At 40.1% G+C, this 24934-nt stretch overlaps 1 protein-coding gene across 2 annotated transcripts in view; it reads right to left on the bottom strand.

Annotated features, from left to right (window-relative positions):
* Positions 1-24934, bottom strand: part of LOC134537787 (RNA polymerase II elongation factor Ell) — a 193605-nt gene that overhangs the window by 66980 nt on the left and 101691 nt on the right. Inside the window, exon 2 of one of the 2 annotated variants that reach the window (XM_063378588.1) lies at positions 21613-21660. In XM_063378588.1, coding sequence (XP_063234658.1) covers positions 21613-21660 — 48 coding nt within the window. The remainder of the gene's footprint in view (positions 1-21612; positions 21661-24934) is intronic. The other variant, XM_063378589.1, reaches the window with a different exon arrangement.

Raw genomic sequence — 24934 nt, 5'->3', positions numbered from 1 at the left:
CCAGAATGTTTTGGAATACCGCCCTTAGGGTGTTGCTTTTGAAGAAGCATGATGAAGATTCAACTGTCAGCGCAGAAACCAAAATAAATATTTTGGTCAATACAGAAAGTGAAGTTTTATTTAACTCCTAGAAATTTTGCCAATAATATACTCATTTCTTTAAAATTATTATTAATTCAGCTAACTCCGCGCGCTAAACCAACAAGCAAATAAGTTGTAATTTATTTTGATCTTCTTTAATAATAATTTTTTTTAAATTTAGTATCCATTCCTCATAATTCAAATTATTTCACCGACAATATTTATCCTAAAAAACCATGTAGTCGACTGCTTTAATAGTTCAATAGTTATACATGTCCGAAGGAAATTATTCCGTTAACACGTATTTCATTCCTAACAACATTATAAGTGATGGTTTTTCACGAAAGTTCCAGATTCCCCATCACCGGTTTCCATTTCGCTGACTTTTAACAAAAAAAAAATTTCAAAACTGTAGCAACCCAACTCGGACCAGTTCCTTAGTCAGACAACACCGCGGTAGGGTTTGCCAGTAACTGTATTGTTATCACGGCTATAACGGGCTTCGTGGCACAATGCTTTGGCCGGTGCATCGAACCACGGACCCGCGAAGAGGCCATTACCTACATACAATGTATATAGAATGTAAGTTATTATACACACCCAAGGAGTCTCTTTTAAAAACTATATATATCGTTAAGCATGGGCGTTGCAACCAGGGGGGAAGGGGGGGGACACGTCCCCCCCCCCAATAATAAAAGTCTTTAATTTCGTCCCCTCCAATAATAATAGTGAATATAATCACTTTATTACTTATGTTTGTGTACATGTGTGAAATATTCTTAATACTGCTGCGGTATTTTAAGTGTAACATTCAGGTTTCTCCTGATGTTTAAATTAATGATTTTGTGTGGACATAGCACCAGCAAATATGTTAACTGTGTTTTTACAAATTTGTTCTCTGAAAATATTTTTTTTATAAAAAATAAATTTTATATTGCAACCAACTATAATTAGAATATTTAGGAAAGAAAAATGCCTAAAAACGACCTTTTTGCACCTTCAATCCCAAATTTTCCCGGGGGAGGACCCCCCCCCCCCCCCCCCACTCACGCTTTTTTTCCAGCGGATGGATATTCCTCAACAACTAAATCAATTTAAGTCCCCCCCCCCCCAAAAAATATCCTTTCGACGCCCATGTCGTAAAGGGCCCCGCCTAACTGGGCACACATGCAGGGCTTCAGAAAACCACCACGCGAAGTTGCGCGAGCGAGAGGCGGACTTGGGCGGTTCGGGCGGATGTGTTCGCGGAATGATCGGCGGGTTTCAGTGGTTCGTTGGCTCCCCTCGGAGGACACGGCTCGCCAAGGCTGGCTCGCGGCTGCCAAGAGAAATCAGCAGCGTTTCGGAACGAGGTCGGGCCGGATCGGAGTGGATAGTCTCTGGCACTTCCGTTATACACGCCGCACGCTGCAGCCCCGCCGACACCTACACCCAAACCCAAACCCACACACACACACACACAAACACACAGAGAGAAAAATAGACGGACAAAGAGAGAGACAGGCAGACCAAGAGAGACAAAGTGACTCAAGAGAGACAGATTATTCCGACCTACGGCCAATGGCGGCTTCAGGATGACTTTTCGGGAGGGGCCTATCGCACAAAGAAAGGTCGTGGTTGCAAAGAATGAAAGTGGTCAGATATTGACCTTGGAATATTATTTACAAATTACAGGTTTCAAATACAGAACATTAGTAGCTCCATGCAACTTTTGATGAGATAAAAGTTTAACATATGAAATTAAATATTTAAGTTAACATAACTATACACTAATCAATCAAATTGGTCTCGGGAGGGGCTATCGCCCCCCCCCCCCCCTTTCTGGAGCCGCGCTTGCCTACGGCCGGCATTCTCACGTTCCCCCTCCCACATATGCGCCATATCAGGGTAGGGTGGGAGAAACTTCCAGTTCGTTTTATATACATCCCAGAGCTTATTTAAAACAGAACTGTTAGGCATCACTCAGAGACAGACAAACTCTGAGAGACAAGAGAGAAACTCTAAGAGAGAGAGAGAGAGAGAGAGAGAGAGAGACAAACTCGGCGACAGAGCTAGACAAAACGTTTTGTAACCGCCGCTAAATAGTTTAACAGTGTCCACTACTGAGCATTCCAACTCATCTATACATTTCTGCATCTCTGGTAATTATTTTTTTGTTCTTTTTTCAGAAAGGCGGTAAAACATAAAGACACGTGTCCCCATAGTTGTCAGCTGGGACACGTGTTTAAAGCAGGCTACTCATAGGAAGGTTCCGCACATGTGGTCTAAGTAGTATAAGTCAGCACTGCAAAACGTCTAATGTGTTGCTTTTGATCTCAGGCGTATAAGTCAATTGACGTGTATACAGTTTGAGAAAAACAGTATAAGTCAACTTATTGTGTATTTTTGACTTATACTCTTTTTCCCTGGCACCCTAGAATTAATGTTTTAATGGCGATTTAAATGAAATCATAATATAACTACTTGCAATTGTTTGAAAATGGTTCTATTGATTTAATTTTTATTCGATATTAAGAAATTAAAAAACTATTTATATTTCAATTCTAGCACGCAAAAATAAGTTTAGAATGCAAAGTTTATTTTACTTTTTCTCTAAAACTCTTTTTTTATATTAGCAAATGAATGAAAATCTATTTTTTCTGAAATAAAATTTTTTATTATTTATGAATGACTTCATGAAAATACAGAGTTTTGCGACAAATGGTTCTTTCAAAATTAGTATAACACACATATAATACACTCAATTCATGCTAGGATTGGAATACGAATTTTCTTCTAAGGGAGCAATTTTTTGAAGTGCTATTAACAATAGGTATATTATGGCCCATTAAAAATACCCTACCCCTTTTTTTATATCAACCTATTTTGCAAGGTAACGTAAAGATTTTACACTACAAACACTTATCTGAACACATTTGAACCACAAGTAACATGTCTAATTGAAACACAAAATATTTTCCCACACAATACACAGTTTTCACTGCTATCTTTTTTTTATAAACGTTGTCAGTCTTTGAAGAAACATTAGTGATTTGTGGTCAAGTGAACGACTACAGACGTCTAAGAAGTACACAGATGATTCCTTCATTGTCTAAAAGTTTAGTTAGCGATGGGAAACAGGTAGATTTGAAATTGTTATTATTAAACAGATAGGTTTTTAAGACATAAAGGATCATGACATTAAGGGCTTACTGATCCAGATTGGCGACATTTGTGAAAAACTAAATTTCATCGGACAACGTGAAAGTGACCAGAGTTGGTTTACAAAGGAAAGTAGTTACTTAGTTTTTTACCTTGTGGTGAAAAGCAAGCCTCCAGGTTTACTGACAAGTGGCGCGTGTAAAAACCACGACGACGCGAGTTCTCGGAAGATAAGCTCCCGGCGGCCACTTACTTGCACCTCCCCATTGCGTCACAGTTGAAGCTCGCCCCGACAGTTCTCTATGAGGAAAGTAAACAACGTTTCTACCGAGAACACTCACAGAGTGCATGCACGTTTGTGTGTGAAGAGCACATTTAGGTCTCCAAGAACGGAGACGGAATCTGCACAGCTGATGAAGCATACCCCGCCCTCCATTTTCCGCCAATAAGCTTTATCAATAAGACACCACAAAAAAAAAAGTATGAAACCCCCCACCTCTCTCAAGAAACCGGGTGTTATATACATGTGTATACACTTAAGCATTCATATTACATATTATAAATATACACTACTGTCAGATTACTCATACATTTTATCACATTACCATTGGGCTTAGATTAGCAACACGTAACAGACCACAGATTAAAAAAACATAACATATGCAAAAAATTCTTCAAAATGCTTTTTCGAAGTACATTCGGAAAGGGAATTAAAGTCAGTGAATTTTGAGGAATTCTTAAAATGCCAAACCCAATCTTATATTTCAAAATGAATGATTGTGTGTGTGTGTGTGTTCGTCTTTCATGCGTTCTCGCAGCTTACGTCCGATTGAGTTGAAGCTTTGCACACTTGACCTTCGAAAAACGAGGAAGGTTACGGTCAAGATAATATTGAGATAAAACCAGCTCTTGGAATAGAATTAAATTATTTCTGATGAAATTTCGCCATTTTATTGGTGATGCTTTATTCGTCTCGGGCTTTTGCAAACGGCACTGGCGTGCCCACGAGGAGGGACATAAATAATGAGCAGTGCGCGTGTGTTCTGCCTGTAGACTGCCATAATGAGGCACGATTATTCCAGCTTGTTTGATATAGGCCTAAGTAATAACGACGCGCTACAACGGAGTTACGTCACAGGACTCGCGTTAGAAACCCCGTCCAGTAATCCTGATCCCAGTTTTCCAAACCCGCACCGAAATCACCCGCAGGCAAATGCTAGGATGGCTCCCTGCTTCAGGTCGATTCCTTCCCCCATGTCGCTGATTTACTCGCTTCCAAGTCAGCCGTCTCCAACGACCTGCTGTCTAGGTAACGTCACGAGACCATCCAAGGTTCCCCCATTTCCTACTCTAGACAATTCCCTTGAGTTTTCCCGGTCCCTGCCGAACCAAACTTTTTTTTGACGTGACAGCGTCTAATAAATCGATGAACGCCGGATGCAAGCACGAAAAAAGTGTCCCGTTACGCTGTGTCCCGTTACGCTCATTGTACGCTTGCGCCGCATCTATCTCTCTTCCACTAGACTGCTTATAAAGTGAAGTAAAAAGTTAATGTGGTTTTCATTGCTTATTACAACAACAATTTCGGCAATAAAGGTAAATTATTCTTGCATTTTAAAACTCTGATTACTAGTATAATTTCAAGTATTTATTCTTTTATTATAAAAATAAAAATTATTCAATTTTATTCATAAAGTATGCAATCATTTCATCAATGTTATATTTTTCTTGTCTTAATAATCAAGTTTGAAATATACCATAAAAAATATTACATCAAACACGCGTATCCTTTCGACCACATGTAAACATTATAGATTGACCAACAAATATTATCCCCGCTGTCTTCCTTCTCATCAATGCTATGGAAACAACCCTTCCAGTTTGTAATCTAAAACCATTATATTTGCTCAAACTTTGAATCGTCCACGTATTTATAGTAACCATGTGAATTACTATCGACAAAAGATCGAGATTCAAATGATTAAATCAATAGTTGATTCATCACTTGTTTTTAACGTTTAATTACATAACTATAACATTTGAGATTAAAGTACAGACGATTTTAAAAACGTTAAAAAAAACACACACACGCTAGCATTACTTATCCAATTTAGAACTTCAGAAATTGTTAATTTCCCTTTGTTTCCCAGGTTTTGAAATTCCCCGAGTGTTCTTGTCTTCGGATACACTACCCCCCTAGTGGTGGGAAACAGCAGCTTATTCGTGGATAGGGATTGCAATCCGCAAAATAGGATTCGTAATACGGAAGAGTGAAGGAGTTCGAGGACAATACTTGTCTTATATTCATGACTATTTGTTGACAACAAAACCGACAAGTGTAGAATTTCAGAGGGACTTTTCAGCCGCTGGCTATAATTGCAACAATAAGAAATCTATCGGCGGATGACACGATTAGCACTATTTGTTTCCTACGATCCTTTTTTTTTTCAAAACCAAATTTGATTTTTTTTATAATCGTTATACCCAAAATAATTATTTAAAGTAAGTTTATTGGAAAATACTCCAAATTGTGATAAATGTGTCATTTGTTAAACAGATATGTGATGACTGCCATCATAATTATAAGAATAAGACTGCTCAGCACGACGAAATTACGTCATTAATGTGATCTCGTTTGATTAAGTTAAATTTAGGTAATTTAAGTAATTTAAGTAATGTAATGTATGTTTCAAGAGATAATTTTCTTGATGTCAATTGTTAAGTGTGAACTCTAGTAAGACTGAACTTAAACTATTATTACTAATATCAAGATTAAACTGCAACTAGTTTCACTACTATATTTTCATTGTTTATTTTATTCGTAACTGTTGCTTAAACGTATTAGAACAGAGTAAATACAGTTGATTTACTAAGAAATAAACGTTATTTTTATAGACTTTATGATACGTTCTTTTACACATCTTTTATAAGATTTTGAAACGAAAAAAAAAAAAATCGGTTTAATGTGACCGGATTGCAATCTCCACTCGTGGTTGAGAGGAGAACTACTGCTGCTATAAGACAACAGACGGCGGACTAACACAAATACGACCACCATGGAAGGTCGCCGGCGGAGCTTGACGTGACTAGCGAATTGATGTCTCCGAACAACCTATACTTATAAGGACACTCATAGCCTAAATAGTCCTTGAAACGTACATTTTAAAGGATGTCCGTAATTTTTGCTGGCCTTCCGAATAGTAGTTGTAAGGATGCTTGCAGAATCACCGAGTAAGTCCTTCGTGAAAAGAATCTTCACTCTCTTTTTTTTTGCATCCTGTTAGCATTTCAGGAGCTTGTGGCGCTATCTACGCAATAAAAAAACTCACAACGCACAGCTTAAACCGGGAGGGTCTGTAAGCATGCAATTTTGCACAGGATTTGCTTTTATAACGTAGGTGAACACTAAGAAATGTTTATTTTTTTAATTCGTCCTTTAAGGGGGGTTAAACAGGGGGGGAAATTTTTACAAGTTCGTCATATTTGAAGTTAGACGTAAGGAAATTGGTTTTAAGCTTCTGTTTATAACTAAAGGTCAGTTGCATCAACGTGTTTTCAAAATTCATACCCTAGGCGGGTAAAATTAGGGACGAACGTTATTTTTGAAGTTAGAAACCTGGAATTTGATATTTATACTTCTGATTAATTTCCAAAGTAGGTGCCTAATATTTTTTGAGACTGATTTAGAGAGGTCAGACAGTGGTGGTGCAAGTAGTACAAGACGGGAGTCTCTATGTCGCCTACCCGTGTTTGTGGGATTCGAGAACGCCGACAACGGCGGGAGGCGGGCTGTGAGACGAGGCGGGTGCCCCAGAAGACACGGCGGAACCGGAATGAGACCACGGGCCGTGGTGTGCCGTGTGCGCCAGAGCTGCACGTCTCTCCCAGTCACTATCGGGTCGTCACCACAGCGCCGAACGTACCACAACGCCGAAATACCACAACGCCGTATACCATAACGCCGAATGCCAAATTGACCGCAACGCCGACAGCTAAAAAAAAAAAACTGCTGTGTACCACAACGCCGAAATACAGTAACGCCTAAAAATGTTGCTGCGGGGAGGGGGGGGGAGGGGGGGGGGGCACAGGAGCAAAATGGAAAAACAACTGAATGAATTTGTGTGCTAACCTTACCTAACCTAACCTTTGTGGCAGTCCTGCAATGACATTTTTTCGGCGTTAATGTATTTCGGCGTTGTGGTACACAGCAGTTTTCTAGCTGTCGGCGTTGTAGTCAATTTGGCATTCGGCGTTATTGTACGTTCGGCGTTGTGGTATTTCGGCGTTGTGGTGCGTCCCCGTCACTATCCAGTCGAGCGTGCTTCGGGAAGCGGTTGGGAAGTCACCCACGCCGGACTGTTCCCCGCACTTTTGAATATATATACTGTATAGAAGTCGCCAGCCCAGGTTAAAATTTCTAATACGGTTTTGAGGTAGTTGGTTAATTCACCGCCGCAATCGCCACCATCTCTAGGGCATCGACTTATGGTGGTCCCTAGCGGACAAGTATCGAACTCTTCAAACACCCCTTCCCCCTCCCGGTGAACGACCTCGAGCTTCAGTGAATGATAGGTGGGGGGTGCGGGGAATGACAGCGGGCGACAGTCCTGCGCTCTAACGTGTAAATAACAACTAAGACGATACAGGGCGTTACGGCAGCGCACTGCAGCGGTGAAGTTCCCAAGCTGCTCCTGAAAAACGTAGAGTAAATCCTATCCACTCGCGACTTCTATACAGTATATATATTCAAAGCCCGCACAGAACTGTGTTTATCTTCAATTCCCGAAAAAACTGCTGTGTTGTATATAACGAGGCGTCAGCTGCTTCATCCCGTACATCAGGACTGGGGCTCACGTCAGCATCCACGGAACGATAGGTACGCAGCTCGCTGGTCTGTGTCTCCAGCTTGGTATCGCTTCTAAGCGCAAGGCTGTGTGGACTGGCGTGCAGTCTTCTCGTCGTGCATCAGGCAACTATTAAATCTGAGCAGTAAACCGTAACATTACATGCCGGAAAAATGAAGATAAAATTGTCATGCAAGACTCTTTGAGTGCTTTCAAGAACCTATACCAGATGTTTCATTACAAAAAAAAAATATTTTGAAACACACTTTTCAGCCATCCGAACAGTAGTTGTAAGGATTCTTGCAGAATTCTTCGTGAAAGGAAGCTCCACTCTCGTCTTTTTTTTTTATCCTGGTAGCATCTCATTATTAGTATTCAATATTAATATAAACATGTGTATGAAATTAATTATTTAATTTAGTAAAATCATCGAGATAAATATAAATAAATAATGAAAATCAATAAATATGCTCAATGTTTATTTTAATGAATTGATTATTTAATACCCTTAATAAATTATAATGTATCACTAATATTCACAATAAATACGTTTTAATTATATGAACAGGTATTTAATATCAATTGCTAAAGTATATGATTTAAAAGCACATATACAAATTCATATTTGTATGTAGGTTTTTCTCCTTCGTCCTGGGAAAAATTCGTTTCATGGTGCGTGCGGATCATAAAAATTAACTCTTAATTTTTTTTATTATAACGAGCCTAAAGCAGTAAAACTTCAATATTGATAGCCCATCAAAATAAATATTGTTCAGATTAAATCCATGTCCATAAACTCTTTACATTTGGATATTTTAAAAGTGTAGGTACCAGTGTACATCAAAAGTAACAGTGGTATGTTAACAATAAAATTTTAAAATCTTCGTCGGAACCTTGACAGCGAACGAAACTCGTGCTACTGAAACTATCTCACTAGGAATCCTGCAATACTTTCCGGGTTTGGGCTGAATAAATAGCTGATGCGCTCGGCAGGAAAAAAAAAAGGTTGTCTGTAAAGTCGGTTTACGGACGATAGTTTAACGTGACAACGTCATTACAAAACATTGATGAAATGATCGCATACTTTTATGAATAAAATTGAATCATTTTTATTGAATTATCACTATTTTGTATGGATACAAAGGAGTGAAATGAAATCTACAATTTAATTGATGAATTTACTATTATTTGCACTCATTAATTCAAATAAGTTTATTACTTTAACGAAGAGATTATTTTAACTATAACTTGTATACATGTTTGCTATTTAACTTCTTCCAATCTGTATTATTCTGTTAAGGATAGGACGATGATAGGAAAAGTAGGAAACGAATGAGAGTGTTTCAAGTTTAATGTGCCTCGAAAAAGTCAAATCGATGGTTGTTCCAATCGAGTGGAAGAGAGATAGATGCGGCGCAAGCGTACAATGAGCGTAACGGGACATATCGTAAAGGGACAATGTGCGTAACGGGACACTTTTTCGTGCGTGCAGCCAGCGTTCATCGATTTATTAGACGTTGTCACGTCAAAAACGCGCGAGCACACGCAGCTAATAATAAACCTTACGCTCCTGGTAGCGTGGAAAAACCCGTGCTCCTGGGAAAAACGCGGCTTCAGCTGCACGCAATGGTTGCTATCTTATCGTCGGGGCTGGGTTCCCCGGCGCGGGCTATCTGGCGCGGCCAGGTGTCGGGCGGGCGACAGCTGCAGTGGTGCCGGATCATCCTTCCAAGTAAGCCTTCTGCCCCCCTCCCCCACCAAGTCCTGCCGCGGGCTCGCTCGCGGTGGCTGCGACGGAACCCTCGACCAAAGTTTCACCCAGCGGCCAGTTGGCCGGCGGCCGGTCGCGTCGACCAGGGACCACTCACTCCTCCCACCCGCAAGTAAACAAGCGTGCGAATAAAGACACTACATACTCCACGAGCCCGCCTCGTCAGGGGTGCAAGCGTGTTAGTGAGGCGGGATGATGAGCGCGACGCTCGCTGGTGCTTCTAGCGCGGTGTCGCCTCTGGACTGGCGCGCAGTCTTCTCGTCGTCACAGGAAAACTGTGACATTTGACCGTAACATTATATGGCGGAGAAATGAAGATAAAGGTGTAATGCAAGTCCCTTTAATTGCTTGCAAGCATCTGTACCGGTTGTTTTACGCCGAAAATTTACTCTGAAAACATGCGTTTTTTAGCCATTTTAACTCTTCTAAAATTACAGTTTAAAAACTAAATCCGAAACAAAATTACTTTTCGGCCCTCAGCGAACTCTTAAAATGCTTTTCGTAAGCAGACCCCCACTCGGATATCTCGAGTAGTTTTGAAATCGCGTTGTTTTTCCTGAAGCTCTGCACACCGTATGTAAGGCGTAGCCCTGAACGGGCTTATGTATCGTTCCAGATTTTCATTTAACACGGTTTTAAACTTGTACGATACAAAATAGAAAAAAAAATATGTCAAAATTATGGACCAGTCATCCCCCACATGTTGCACGCCAAATATAAAACGTGCACGGGACAACGCAGACGCTTCCTACGACACACTTCCCATCACAGAAGGAACTGCCGTCCTAATTGTCGACCAATTAAGAGGCAGGCAAAAGATGGCTCGCGCGGTCGCGTTGACTCTTTGAAGCGAGCAGACGTCTCGGCGTCTCGCGTGCGAACACACACACACACACACACACACACACACAAGCGAACGAGGACGTGAGAAGATAACAACCTCTCGTCATTAACCCAACACCTAAGTTAATTATCTTCAGCCACGCCGTACAAACACACAAATGAAGCGCCGCTTTCGCGCTGCTCATTTGCGGAACTAAAAAGTTTCAACACTTCTACTTTGTTATTGCAATTTCACATGTACATACATATACCACACATACGTAAGTATGTTTCACCATCTAAGAATCAAACATTTTACTTGGCTAGATGCGTAATTTTCTTTAACTTGGCTAGATGCGTAATTTTCTTTAACCTGGCTAGATGCGTAATTTTCTTTATCCAATTAGATTATCGTTGGATGCCGCTCCAAGAGATATAAGATGAAGTTAAGAGATTGGCATAGATTTATCAATGATATGTCACAGACCGATTCTGAACGTCTGCGCATGAGGCTAACATTGGCGTATCATTTGCCCTCCTAACTGTCGAAATCATCTGATGTCAAAAGGCCATTGCGTGAGGTTGTTTACAAATGGCGATGAGAGACATTTTTATTGTTACATTTAAATATTAATTTGGTGCAGTACATATCTAAAATCCACAAGTACAGAAATATCACACACCGACTGCATTGAAATACGGACACACAAATTGCCCTTAGCTTTATAAATCTCAACAACGCACAAGCTTTGTCCACCATAACGCAAGTTTCGACAGTTAATTTTGGCTAACAAGCCGTTCAGTGATAGCCTCACAAATATTCTACTGCACAGATTAAGAAGCGCTTGATCTACATCCATGTCTAATCCACAGTGATCTTGTTTTTATTTTACAAATTTAAAAAAAACGCGATATTATTAATCATAACGTTCTTGCGCGGAAATCATTGTTGTATAATAATTTATATTTATTTTTTAATTGCTTTTCTATGTGATTTTACGTTGCACGGTTTTACGCGTAGATGCTTAAAGGGCCCGCCTAGTCAGGGGTGTGTATCTGTTTTAGTAACTTGAGCGCTTTCAGGAATCTTAACCACGCATTTTATGACAAACAATTATCCTAAAAATATGCTTGCTGGCCATGAGCCCTCCTAAAGAAGTTAGAACTGCTCACTCGCCCGCAGCGCATTCTTGAATGATTTCAGTAAATAGACACCACTCGGATAGCTTGAGCAGTGGGGGCTCGTCAGTGCCTCCCTCTTGTGTCGACGTGAGCCAAGCCGGCGTGTGGGCTCGAACCCACGACCCCAACCGCCCGAGCGATTACGGCCTCCCGAGGACCCGACTCTTCAAGAGTCCGGCCCTCGTTGCTCCACATCTCCGGATAATCCATATCAGATATGTAGATATTTTATTAAATTTCACATAAATTTTTAACTCCGTTAGCAAAAACGTACGCCAAATATTCACTTTTTGATATGAATCCGTCTTTAAAAATGCTTCCATAGTGGGAGGCAATTCAAAAAACCAATGATAACAAAACCGGGGGATACAGTTTGATGTTGCAGCTACAATATCTACCATCTCCATCCAAAATTTAATTAAAGGATCAAATAATTCGTTGCGCTAAGAGGACCGTGACGCATCGCGCGCTGTGGAGGGGGAAGAGCCGCCATTTTGAGGTCATTTTGCTGCGTTTCGAGATTTCCATTTAGTATAACTTTAGTCTGGGAGAAGCTACGACGTTCTTTAGGTTTCAATTGTCAGCTCTCGTCAAAATCTGTCGATTGGATATATAAAACATTAGTGTAAAATAGTTACAGTGAATATATATGGTGTTAAAATAAAATAAAAATAGCGTATTTTATTTTTTGTATAGAAGATATTACCTGTTACGTACACGTATTCACGTACAACACACGGCCGTGTCCATGACACAGCCACACCCCATTTTGTTGGGTTTAAGATAGTGCACCAGCTGACAAACATCACGGCATACTTGTAGCGTCAGCCAGACACCACTCCAGCTGAACTATTAATGATATAACGTTTGTGTGACCGTGCTTCGTTAGAACGCCATATATGTTTGAAACTGAAGAAAGTGGACAAATCCTATATTAATAAATTATATGAGAATTCATTTTTATATTTTTTAATGACTTGTAAACAATATAGCACATGTATACTCGGTATGTTTTGTTACAAAACTTAATTTTTTTAATTGTAATAAACGGTACTCCTACTTACTTAAGGATTGTGTTTTGCTAATTACCCATACTAACAGAATTATTCAGATTTTCGATTGTCCCGGTTTTCTTTAGTCCCAGTTACTCAGGATGGCGATTACTACTTAGCGCAATGAATTAACTCGACAACGCGATGTGAGTGAAGTAAGTTATCTAGTGATAGGTAACGTCCATGGCTGATAGCAAAAAGGCTTCGGGCAGCAGTTTAGTTGGGAGCTTGCACGAAACCTTCAATCGTGGCATAAGGCTTATTTGTGGCAGTGGTACAACCTGTACAAACACTTACGCATGGATTAGTTATAGCGATAAGCACATACACAACACAAAGCAAACACAGGGGTTTGGCTACAATGGACCTCAACTAAACCCAATTTCCCCTTTATTTTGAATGTTTTAAGATTGCGAAAAATTAATTCTCCTGAAGTTTATAGTGTATAATAAAAAAGAGAACTATTAGTTTTTTCAGACTAGGAATTTCGAAATTAAATGCAGAAATGTATTTCTTTTTCTCCTTCAGAAAGCGCGCCGTGATGTTTATAGCGTAACTGGGACTAGTATGGATTTCGATACCTTAACAATATTGATGTAATCACCAACATGGCGGCGCTTGCGTCAAGACCACCCCTGCATTCTTAAGGGACAAGTGCGGAAACATAGGGATTTTAGGCGGGGAACATTCTCATGCTTGTTCTGCGCAAAATACGTTTTTGATATCCTAATCTAGTCTAGAACACGATACCAAACGTCTACTACCTACGCTATCTTATTCTATACTACAATCCCACCCAGTTTAGTACATTTTGCGATACCAGTTTTATAAACATCCTGGATATCGTTAATGATGAGCTACTTTAGCCGCGTAACTGTTATGCGAAATTTAAAAAAAAAACATGAAAATAATATTTGAAACATCTAGTCAACACATGCATTTTATTATTTATTAAATAACGTTCTCAAGATACAACGCAGTAGTGCGGCGTTCTGAGCTCAATTGGTCGAGAGAGAAATATATAACTGTTTTAGTGATGACGCAGTATTAAGCAAGCTATGAACATACAGCGGACTTTGCTTAGTGCCAAAAGTGGGCTTGTGTAGACGGGAAACCTAGGATGTCCATCAAGTTCTGTCCCTGCCCGAACACGCCCGAATATTCACCTTCGGCTAGGGTTACCAGACGTCCGGCAAAAGGAGGACATGTACTCCTTTTTATGTATTTTTTTTTTTGCGTCCGGCCGGATTTTCCTTAATGCTCCAAAATGTCCGGCTTTTTTATAAAGTGAGATAATTCCTGCAGTTACACTCTGAGTAAAGCGCGCGGTGCGCGCTAATGCGCTGTCCGCAGTCACCCTAAGTAGTTCTATGACAGCTTGACAGGTAGCAGCACATGCAGAAGCACGTGTTTTTAATATGCTGTATATGCGTAGTTTGTTTGATTCTTCATACTGAAACTGTATTAAATGCCAAAACATTGTAAAATATCGTACTCTATTGTAATTAATTCATGGGTTTTTTAGAAAAAAAAATATATTGTCCTCCTTTTTTAGTGAAATGTCCTCCTTTTTCGAGGTGAATGTCCTCCTTTTTTGTTATCAGTGTCTGGTAACCCTACCTTCGGCCAACCTAGGGATTTTTTTTTATTTTTGCGCAGGAAAAATGAATTCAAATATTAAGTGGTCGGTTAGGTTAGCTACATTAAAACACTTTAAAACACTATGGACGGTTAGTTAGGTTAGTATAGCTTCGGTTGGCCGAAGGTGAATATTCGGGCGTGTTCGGGCAGGGACAGAACTTGATGTACATCTTAGGCTTCCCTTGTGTAGACGGTCACCACTACCAAGTCAAAGTGCGTGAAGTGGGTGCATAAAGCAGGAGACAGGAGACACCGCCTGCCGCGCCGCACGGTGCGAGTCAAGACCTGATCCCGGCCGGAGCGCAACTTTCATCCAGGACCCAGGTGAACCGGTAAGACCGCCTGGGCGCTGGGTGCCAGCCAACGACTTCCCCCCCTCCCCCTCCCGCGCGACCAACCTTGGTCATCGTTGGCGCAGATCGCAGCGCGCCTGGCGGCCGGCGCTCGCAACTCGACGACGCGCAGCTACACGAGAAGCCTAAGATGTACATCAAGTTCTGTCCCTGCCCGAACACGCCCGAATATTCTCCTTCGGCCAACTTCGGGATTTGTTTTATTTTTTGCGCAGGAAAAATGAATTCAAACATTAAAATTTGGTCGGTTAGGTTAGCTACATTAAAACACTTTAAAACACTATGGACGGTTAGATAGGTTAGTATATCTACATTAAAATAAACAGAGAAATATAAATATATATAAATATACCCGAGGTTGGCCGAATGTGAATATTCGGGCGTGTTCGGGCAGGGACAGAACTTGATGTACATCTTAGGCTTCCCCAGCTACACAACCGCCCTCTTAAAGTCGATAAACGTGGATCACAGGCACGTACAGACATTACTGCTTCCGAACACCAGCCTAATGGATACCACTACAAGTGCATCGTAGTGGACGCGGTTATATTTGCGTTGCTTCCGAATCACAGAGGGGATGTCGATTCCTCTCTGCGTCCATTAGCTTCGGAACAGTTTTTTTTTATTTTGTTTGTAAATAATATTGCTTCAGAGTTTTGGCATTAGATTTGTTGAAACCCTAAAAAATAGTTTATAACTTGAATTGAGAAAAGGGAAAACGTAAACAAAAGCATTACCTTTGGTGAACTTAAAACTTATATAAGGTATTTATTGCTCAGTATAAGTTTTTTATTTTGATCGTTAACCATAACATCCACGTTACATTAAAACATTTTAATTGTATTTACCAATGTTCGTAGTTATTTACGTTTTTCTGAATTTCAGTATATATCACGACTCAAAATTGGTGCGTGCACATTGGTACGACCAACTGTCAACAAGTGGTGCCAACAGTAAAAGTATTCGGATACCATCCACCCCTTAGAAATGTGTCCTTTACATTATGGCTGCATTTGCTAAGGGATGAAAGGAAGTGTGTGCTATGGACGCATCCATATGTATTCGAAAATCAGCCCATGGACTGAGTGCGTAAGTTTTCAACGCCATATTTCCGAGCATACTGATTCACAAATACGCGATACATTCAGTCGACATAATACTCTTGACTTACCCTTAAATTTAAAAAAAACTGGCAATTAAATATCTTTATACAAAAGATCCCGTCTTGCAAACACGTGATCTAAAAAGGGATGTAACAAATTATATTTCACAACTTTAACAAAAAAATATTATTTGCTTTTATTACATACTCTTATAACATTTGAAGCATTTGTAATTTTAAATGTATTTATAAAATGTATATATATATATATATATATTATGTCCAACGAGTCTACAAATCTGATTAGTTTATTTAACGTCCTTTTAACGCAGTTGAATTATAATATTTGCAGCTAACACAGCGCAAAATCAAGCCACATTCGAGTGCTGTCCCGCTACATTAAAATGAAATCATATAAAATAATTTATTTAATGGCAATTACGACCTATATTCCATACGTTAACAACGGACGGGAACTATTCGCGGGCCCGCGGTTCGATGCCCGGATCACGACTATTGTCATGACAACCCAGCTGCGGTTCTGGCCGAATAAGAAACTGGTTTGGGCGGCGCGGTAGACGCGAGAAGCCTTCACAAACGCTAGATTTTCCATGGAAAAAAAATCCACTCTCTTTGTACAATAAAAGGTATTTCATTTCACAAAACGGGAAGGAATGCTTCTCATGCTACTATCCGAGACATCCTTCAGTTTTCCTCTTTTCCCTGCCAAAACAAACTTTTTTTCCTTCTGTATCGATCAATCTTGCAAGATAACATAAATGTATTAAATACAAATACTTATTGAAACACATGTCAATCAAACATAAAATGTCAAATTTACCACAAAATCGTTTTCGACACAACGTTATTAATCTACAATATAAAATCACTAAATTTTATCAAACTTTGAAACAACGCGTTATTATTTGAGACAGTGTGAAAAGCTATGGACATTTGATTGTACTTCAAATCATTAAATAAATACAGTTGCTTCATTGATTGTTTCACTTCTCTTAATGTCGAAAACTGATAGCTTTTCTACGACACATAATTTTTGATAAAAAATAAAGTCTATTTTTAAGACAACAGGAACACACTTGTGTTTAAAATTACTCATCTAGTTTGATCACTAAAATGTTGTTTAATTTCCCAGTGTTTTCCAGGTTTTGGAGCCATTCCATGAGTTTTCCCCTCGTGATTTTTTTTCTGTCTGCGGTAACCCAGTGCATCGATCGAATCAATGTTCGTTGTTGGAGGGCAGTAAAACGAAGGGAAGGACTTCAGTCAATGGAAATATTAGTGGCATTTAAATGATTGGGGTGAAGTATTCCCCGTGACTCCTGCAGAAGCAAGTTGGGGCAGGTTGTATCCGTGTCACCTACGCGCGCTTCCGATTATGGTTACGTTCGAGACACGCCACGAACCGTTAGCTAGTCGGCTTTCCTGCGAACTCTCGAATTAGAACATCTTGGCACCATCGTGGCATTTCTGAAAAGAAGTTAACGTTACGCAAGTTCCCAGCACACGCAGCACATTTGTACAACATCTCTGACGCTCGTAGAATATTATGCGCTCCCTAGCAATAAAAAATAATAATGCAGACTGACAAATTATTTACATGGCTATGACAGAAATTTCAAATTCAAGTGTATGTTAAATAAACATCAGTCGCTCACTAACGAAATTTTTTTTTTTCACAATGAAAAGAATTTTAGACAAAAGGGTACGAGAGTGCAATCTACTTCATGATAACTAAACCAAAATAATAACTTCCATAGGTAACCTTTTCGTATGCCATTATAATAAGGTATATGTATTTTTGTATCACCCACACACACACACACACACACACATATATATATATATATATATAATCAACACTATCCAATGATTTGGTTTGAGTCGACATGCATAGTATGAAATAGATGGAAACACTTTTGTTAAATAAGAGTAACTTCAAATGTAGGAATATTCAAATACAAAAACCTATTTACTTTTAACTTTTAACTTACTGACCTGGTCGTTTCCCGAATCTTTGTGATCCCAACCTAACTTCACAAACTCGAGATTAACAGATGAGATTACAAGCTTTCGTGACACTGTCTGATAACCTATCTTGGCTTTCGAAGTTGAGACGCACCGCAGTGGTACGTACCGTTGAAGAAGACCTCCTAATCAGGAATGTACCTTTGTTTGTGAGGCGGGATGATAGGTGCGACGCTTGCGGGTGCGTCCAGCGCGGTATCGCCTCTAAGCGCAAGACTGCCTTTAACCCACGGTTATCGATCGTGAATGTGTCAGCTGCAATGCAGAGCGAATCGTCGTTGCACACAACCTCTTTGACGGGGATCACCCTCGAAGGGCAAGACTTTTTATGAATAGAGGAGCTTAAACAAGTTTTCCCAGATATAAACAAACAAAATACGCCATCTATGATAGCTGCACTACCTCATCCGCCTTGTATTTATCATAAAGCAATCCGCGAATCAAGGAAACAATTTCCTCGATCAGTTTTCAGCTTTCGGCGTAGGTGTTTGACCGAACTGAATTCGTAACGACTGTTCGTATTTACATCACAAATGCGATCGATCTTATCAAGGGTCACGCCACGTAGTTCCGATACGCAGTGTTTTCAATTTTGTGATGATAACGAAGACTGACAATCTGTATTTACAAAAGGTACTTGAAGAACCATACCTGCGCAATCCGCTCGGATAATGATCTTGTAACGGCCAGGACAATGCACGAGAAAATGAAAGGCAACGGCTGGAACTAGTTTCCTTGCGCGCATGCAACGAGAGTACTCGTGTAAGCCAGGCCCATCTGGATCTTTGGTCGGGGCTAAACTATCGCAATCACTAAACGAGCATCTCTGCCCCCTTGTCACCTCAGATGGAACTCGATTTCTTGGGCCTTCTTCTCACTTTCAGTTTGCAAAAACAGAAACCAAGCTTGTTACTAATTCACTACCCATAAAAAAAAAGCCTTCACTTATCGAGGGGGGGGGGGGGGATTAACACTTTTTCTGTTACTTGCTTAATTTTATATCGAATGCCATGTTTAAATTAGTCATTTGTGATCTGACAGGTTATAATTCGGAAGCATTCACATCACTCCAACTAGGTGATAACATTTTTCAAATAAATTTTATGAGTTTCAAAGATCATTTACCTCAATTTATTTAATTACATGAGCCTCTCAAATGCCCTGAACGTAACCATATACTATAAATAAATAATTTCACCACAAATTATTTACATTGAAATAATAAAAAATATTAATAACAAGTATCGCAGGTATCTGCTATAATTCATAATATTTGTTTGATGATCGCGCCTAAATAATTAGTTAAAATTAAGTAAATGACATATTTATATTTTGAAGATTACAAAAACACGTTGAATTTGTAACTGGGTACTCTTTAGTTTTGTGAGTATCGTTCGATACAAAATACATGTATTTAAGAATTACGTTACCATTATGGTGTGCATTTTGTCTATAGAACCATGGCCTTTTGTCTACAATATCTTCCCTTGTCGGGATATCATTAAAAATGACTGAAAACGCCAACCTTTTGATACAAACAAGAAGTATATTAAGCACAAAAGTGTAACGAATAACGCCAAATTAATGTAAATATAAATAAACAAAACGCATCATCGCAATTAAGAGAAACTTGTAAGAACAGAACGCATTTTAAAGAAATTTAAATTTTTAACTAGGACAAAACAAAAATGATTGACAGTTGATTTTTCAATGTACGCATCCCAATATTTTAATTTGAGTTAGTTAATGTTTAGGATGCTATCTGCCAGCGGAGAGAGCTGTCTGTTACGAGCTGCATGGACTACGGCCTCGCACAGCCTATGGCGAAACGTGAACAGATGTGAAGAGACACACACACGAAAAGTTCTGGTTACTTGGAGCATTGTTAAAAAAAAAAAAAAAAAAAAAAAAAAAAAAAAAAAAAGTAAAGTTCCTAAAGATGCAATGGAAGGCATTAAAGCATAAAATATATTGGAGAAGGTAATATATTGTAAATGTCCTTTTAATTTAACTTTAATTTTCCTAAACAAAATTTAGACCAGTTATTTAAATATCGAGCTTAGAATATCGTGGATGGAGTCTCTAACTACATACAGTACTTCAATCAGAGCTCGGCTGTGAATTACCATATGTAACTACTGTAGCCACACAACAGACAGCCGTTTATCGCCCTAAGGCATGCCGGAACGTCGGACACACCAATTTCCGTGGCCTCAATCCAGAATCAGAGTAGTAGTTGAATGTATGAGATATATGCATGGGAAATTCTCCATACAAATTTATAGCTTGTAATGCCTTCCATTACAATTTTATAAACTTTAAAAAATGTGAGTACATCAGTACTCGCCAGAGATGTGTAACATAACCTATAATTTTGGTAACAAGCAAATCCATGTGTCATGATGTTGCAAAAACACTTGTAATACGAAACTCGGGACACAAAAATTTTACGTAGAAATCAAAAAATAATGCCGAGCGTGACAAATATGGACGCAAATTGTGTTTTTAACTAGATTTCTCGACCCGCATCACACGTAGTTCCCACACCCGCCGCTGGGATTCGCTGCCGGAGCAGCTACGTCGACTCCATTTGCAGACAGAAATTTTAAACTATATAATGAAAAGGCTCCGATCAAAGAGTAAAAGACTTGGGAAAAAAATATACTAAACCCTGGCTTTGGACCTATTTTAAACAAGGTAAATAGGTCAATCTTGTTTAAAAAAAATTCACCAAACCGTTAATACTAAAAAGTTTCCTTTTGGCTTTGTGACATGGAAATTACTCCCGCCGAATGCCATACACCAAGAGCTGAGATGTTACACATGAAAGATTTTAGATCGTCAGCACGGCCGAAATAACAACTGAATGAATTTGTGTGTGTTTCTTAAATGTACCTTAACGCCGAAATACCACAATCAAACCTAACCTTACCTTACCTAACCTAACCTAGCGTAATATAACCGAACCTAACTTAACCTTGCCTAACCTATCCTATCCTAGTCTAACCTAACCTAGCCTAGTCTAACCTAGCCTAGTCTAACCTAGTCTAACTTAACCTAGCCTAGTCTAACCTAGCCTAGTCTAACCTAACCTAGTCTAACCTAAACTAGTCTAACCTAAACTAGTCTAACCTAAACTAGTCTAACCTAACCTAGTCTAACCTAACCTAGTCTAACCTAACCTTCGTGGCAGTCCTGCAATGGCATTTTTCGGCGTTAGTGTATTTCGGCGTTGTGGTACACAGCAGTTTTCTAGCTGTCGGCGTTGTGGTCAATTTGGCATTTCGGCGTTGTGGTATTTCGGCGTTGTGGTGCGTCCCCGGCCACCGAAGCTGGACCCTGTTTGCAGGATACAGCTGAAAGAGGAGGGGGGGGGGGGGAGTCGCTGGGAGCATTGTCGATCGAGGCACGGCCTACCTGACTGACTCTTCCCGCAGCTGGGGTAAATCAGACAATGACGACTCCTTCCCCTAGACTCCTAGAGCTTACCAGCTCGCTGGGATCAACCGTCGAGCCCGACTTCCCCCCCCCCCCCTTTCTTTACATACGCAGAGAGAACACAATGAGCAACACTCACCCCTTCGTTTCCTAGGAACTGTACGGTGGGGTTCTTGCCGTTCTTCTGCTAAAACAAAAGGAACAAAATACCTGAATTAGCCCGGCAGATCAATCATGCTACAACGTGCACACATTTCCGAACATCAGGAGAACTGAACACATCGACGTACATCTGCAACGCACAACCTGCAATAAACAAAAAAAAAAATAGACTTTAAGCTTCCGAACAACCAGTCAGTACAAAATATAAATATTTCGCAGACACATTTACACTAGTAGTCTAGCGTCTAATTTTTTTTAATGAATTCGGTGGTATTTAGGGCAGTTGAAAGTTCTATGAAAAATAGTTTTAAGGTAACCGCCTACCTGGGCACATACAGTGTGCAGAGCTTCAGACAAGAGGTATTATCAAAAACGTGGAAATAAACCGCCGGAAAAAGGCGCCAAAAAGTGCCAGTGAACGGATGCGATAGTAAAGTAAGTGGAAAAGGTTTTTTTTTTATTTGAGATCATACCCGCATTCTTACTATTATTAATTATTTCTTGTTCAATAAAAAATACTAATAATTTATCTCACCCTATACCTAATAAGTAGGGCCATGCATATTTCGCGAAAAGATTCCCACACCTGCTGAAAGTTAAAACACTGTAGCATTGTATGTGTTTCGTGACTGGGTGAGTTTCTTTCAGGTACATGTCGATTGTGACAACACCAATCACATGAAGTCAGTGCGGAATCAAACGCGTCCTGAGTGGCTCGGTAAAACAAGGCGACGACCTCTCTCGCAGACGGCCGCCAATCACAAGGAAGAAACCGCTGGAGCGGGTATACCTTGTTGCAGTCTAATAGACGTTCGGGTTTTTTTTCGCGAAAATTGCCTGCCCCTACTAATAAGCTATAAGTCTCACTTCTGTCGCGCGCAGACTCCACGCACTATTTTTTTTTCATTGAGCCTTAAGTTGAATGGTAAAGCAATTAATGAAGTAAACATTCACTACATGAATATTGGAGAAGGAATCGACTATGAACAATCAAGGCGGGAAAAAATCCCTGCATTTTCCTGAGAATTTCAGAATCCTTTGGAAAAAAAATGGCTTGGAATTCGTACCCGGTTCCAACTGAAGGCGAGTTCAGCGTCTTACCACCGTGTCATCTCGTCTAGACAAGGTGTAAAGACAGAGCAGCCAGGTATTGAATCCAGGAAAGAAAATTATTCAAATTGAAGAAGAAAAACAGACCCGATAAATGATTAAAAAAACAGGTACATTCAGCCAAGTAGACGTCCATGACCACTGCAGGGCTAAACAGTCGGACGATACGCGAGCACACTAATTATACAGCCCAGTAACAACGATGAATTCACCTGAGATAAACTAAGGACTTCTTCGATGTTCTAAAACACCAAATAAAATTAAATTTAATTTAAAATTCAAACCATACTACGCAGTATCCACCAGCTTTGCCTTTAAACCCAAACATTTTCAAGTTATTTGTTCCATTTGGTTCTCCTTATCCATACTGCACAAAAACGTTTAAAATATTCAACTTTGCCAGCTAATTGTGCAAAACGTATGCTTCGCACTGTCAAAGTAATACGGCCACATGTCAAAAGTAGTAACTTTACACAATCAAACAAGAGGCTATATTATTGCAATAACATGGTTAAATTTCAGACTTGCGTCCATAGCAACATCGTGTTTTCACTGTTATTTTTTTTCAAAATTCAGGTATGGCCTTATTACATTGGTAAGATTGGCAGATGTTGTTTCCATTGGCGATCTTAACTCAATTTCACTTTTTTTTTTAGATATGGCTCTATTACCTTTGAATATATATACTGTATAGAAGTCGCCAGCCCAGGTTAAAATTTCTAATACGGTTTTGAGGTAGTTGGTTAATTCACCGCCGCAATCGCCACCATCTCTAGGGCATAGACTTGTGGTGGTCCCTAGCGGACAAGTGTCAAACTCTTCAAACACCCCTTCCCCCTCCCGTTGAACGTCCTCGAGCTGCAGTGAATGATGGAAGAGGGGTGCGGGGAATGACAGCGGGCGACAGTTCTGCGCTCTAACGTGTAAATAACAACTAAGACGATACAGGGCGTTACGGCAGCGCACTGCAGCGGTGAAGTTCCCAAGCTGCTCATCATACGCTTCTGAAAAAAGTAGAGTAAATCCTATCCACTCGCGACTTCTATACAGTATATGTATATTCAAAGCTATTACTTTGACAGTGCGATTATATCTATATATAATTTTCTTGGTGTTCTGCCACTCAAAAAGTCAACGAGTTTAACAAAGTTAAACGTAAATGTACAACGATGACGCGGAACGGGACGGGCGGCACCTCGCGACGGCCCCCAGACGGGATAACGGCGAAGGCGAGAGCGCGAGCGGCGGACGAGGCCTTGCGGTAGGTAGGTGGTGGTGGTGGTGGTGGTGGTGACCCCTGGTCCCGAGGCCGGTTCTTGCGGTCGGGGGCGGACAGGTGGGCCACACGGGGGGGTCGGCATCGCGACATCCGCGCGACCGATTCATCAGCGGCGCGGGAACGTGGAGAATGGCCACCTGTGAGCAGTGGCGTAGCCAGGATTTGTGTATGGGGGGTGTTAAGAAGCATGTTTCCCCCCCCCCACCCCCCGTATTAAAGCGGGGGGATTTTAAGATGTAAAATATTGCTATTTTAGCAGTTTTCGGTTCTTAAATTTAAATATTGTAATGGTGAAAATTTTATTAATTTTAATATGAAATTTGTTTGAGTGTTTAATAAGAAATTAATTAAAGATTTGGTGCTAAGGTAGGGGGGAGGGGGTTTGAACCCCTAAAAAAAAAACCTGGCTACGCCCCTGCCTGTAAGATTTCATCGGCAACTAGCTGATGTGCCCGCGCTTCGCTTCGGAAGTCTACATAGGCATAACACACTCGCGATGCTCATTATCCGTGTCCCCTCCTCGCGAGTACTCCACTGACGCGACTAGAATGGAAAAAAAAAAAAAAAAAAAAAAAAAAACATCAAGCAATGCAATTCCCGTTGCCATGGAGACGAAGAAGGCATCAACAATCCAATATCCCGTTGCCATGGAGACGAAGAAAGCATCTACGATGCAATTGTGAAATTTCTTCAAAAATAATTAAATTCTGCTTCAAGGGGTGGTTTTCTCTAAACCTCTCCGACGAACGATGCGCGAACGCATTAGAGGACGAACACACAAACATTTATTTTTATATGCAAGTTTTGTGGCCAACAAATCCGTTATAAAGTGGGCCATAAAAATTTATTTCTATGTGATAACGTAGAAACCCAAATACAAAATGTGTCAATGTGGAGACTTTAAAGTTTA

The sequence above is a fragment of the Bacillus rossius genome, chromosome 12 (assembly GCF_032445375.1).
Source record: "Bacillus rossius redtenbacheri isolate Brsri chromosome 12, Brsri_v3, whole genome shotgun sequence".
In the NCBI taxonomy this organism is placed as follows: domain Eukaryota; kingdom Metazoa; phylum Arthropoda; class Insecta; order Phasmatodea; family Bacillidae; genus Bacillus; species Bacillus rossius.
Note: the sequence above shows the minus strand (reverse complement) of the source record. Positions and strands in the feature narration are given on the sequence as shown.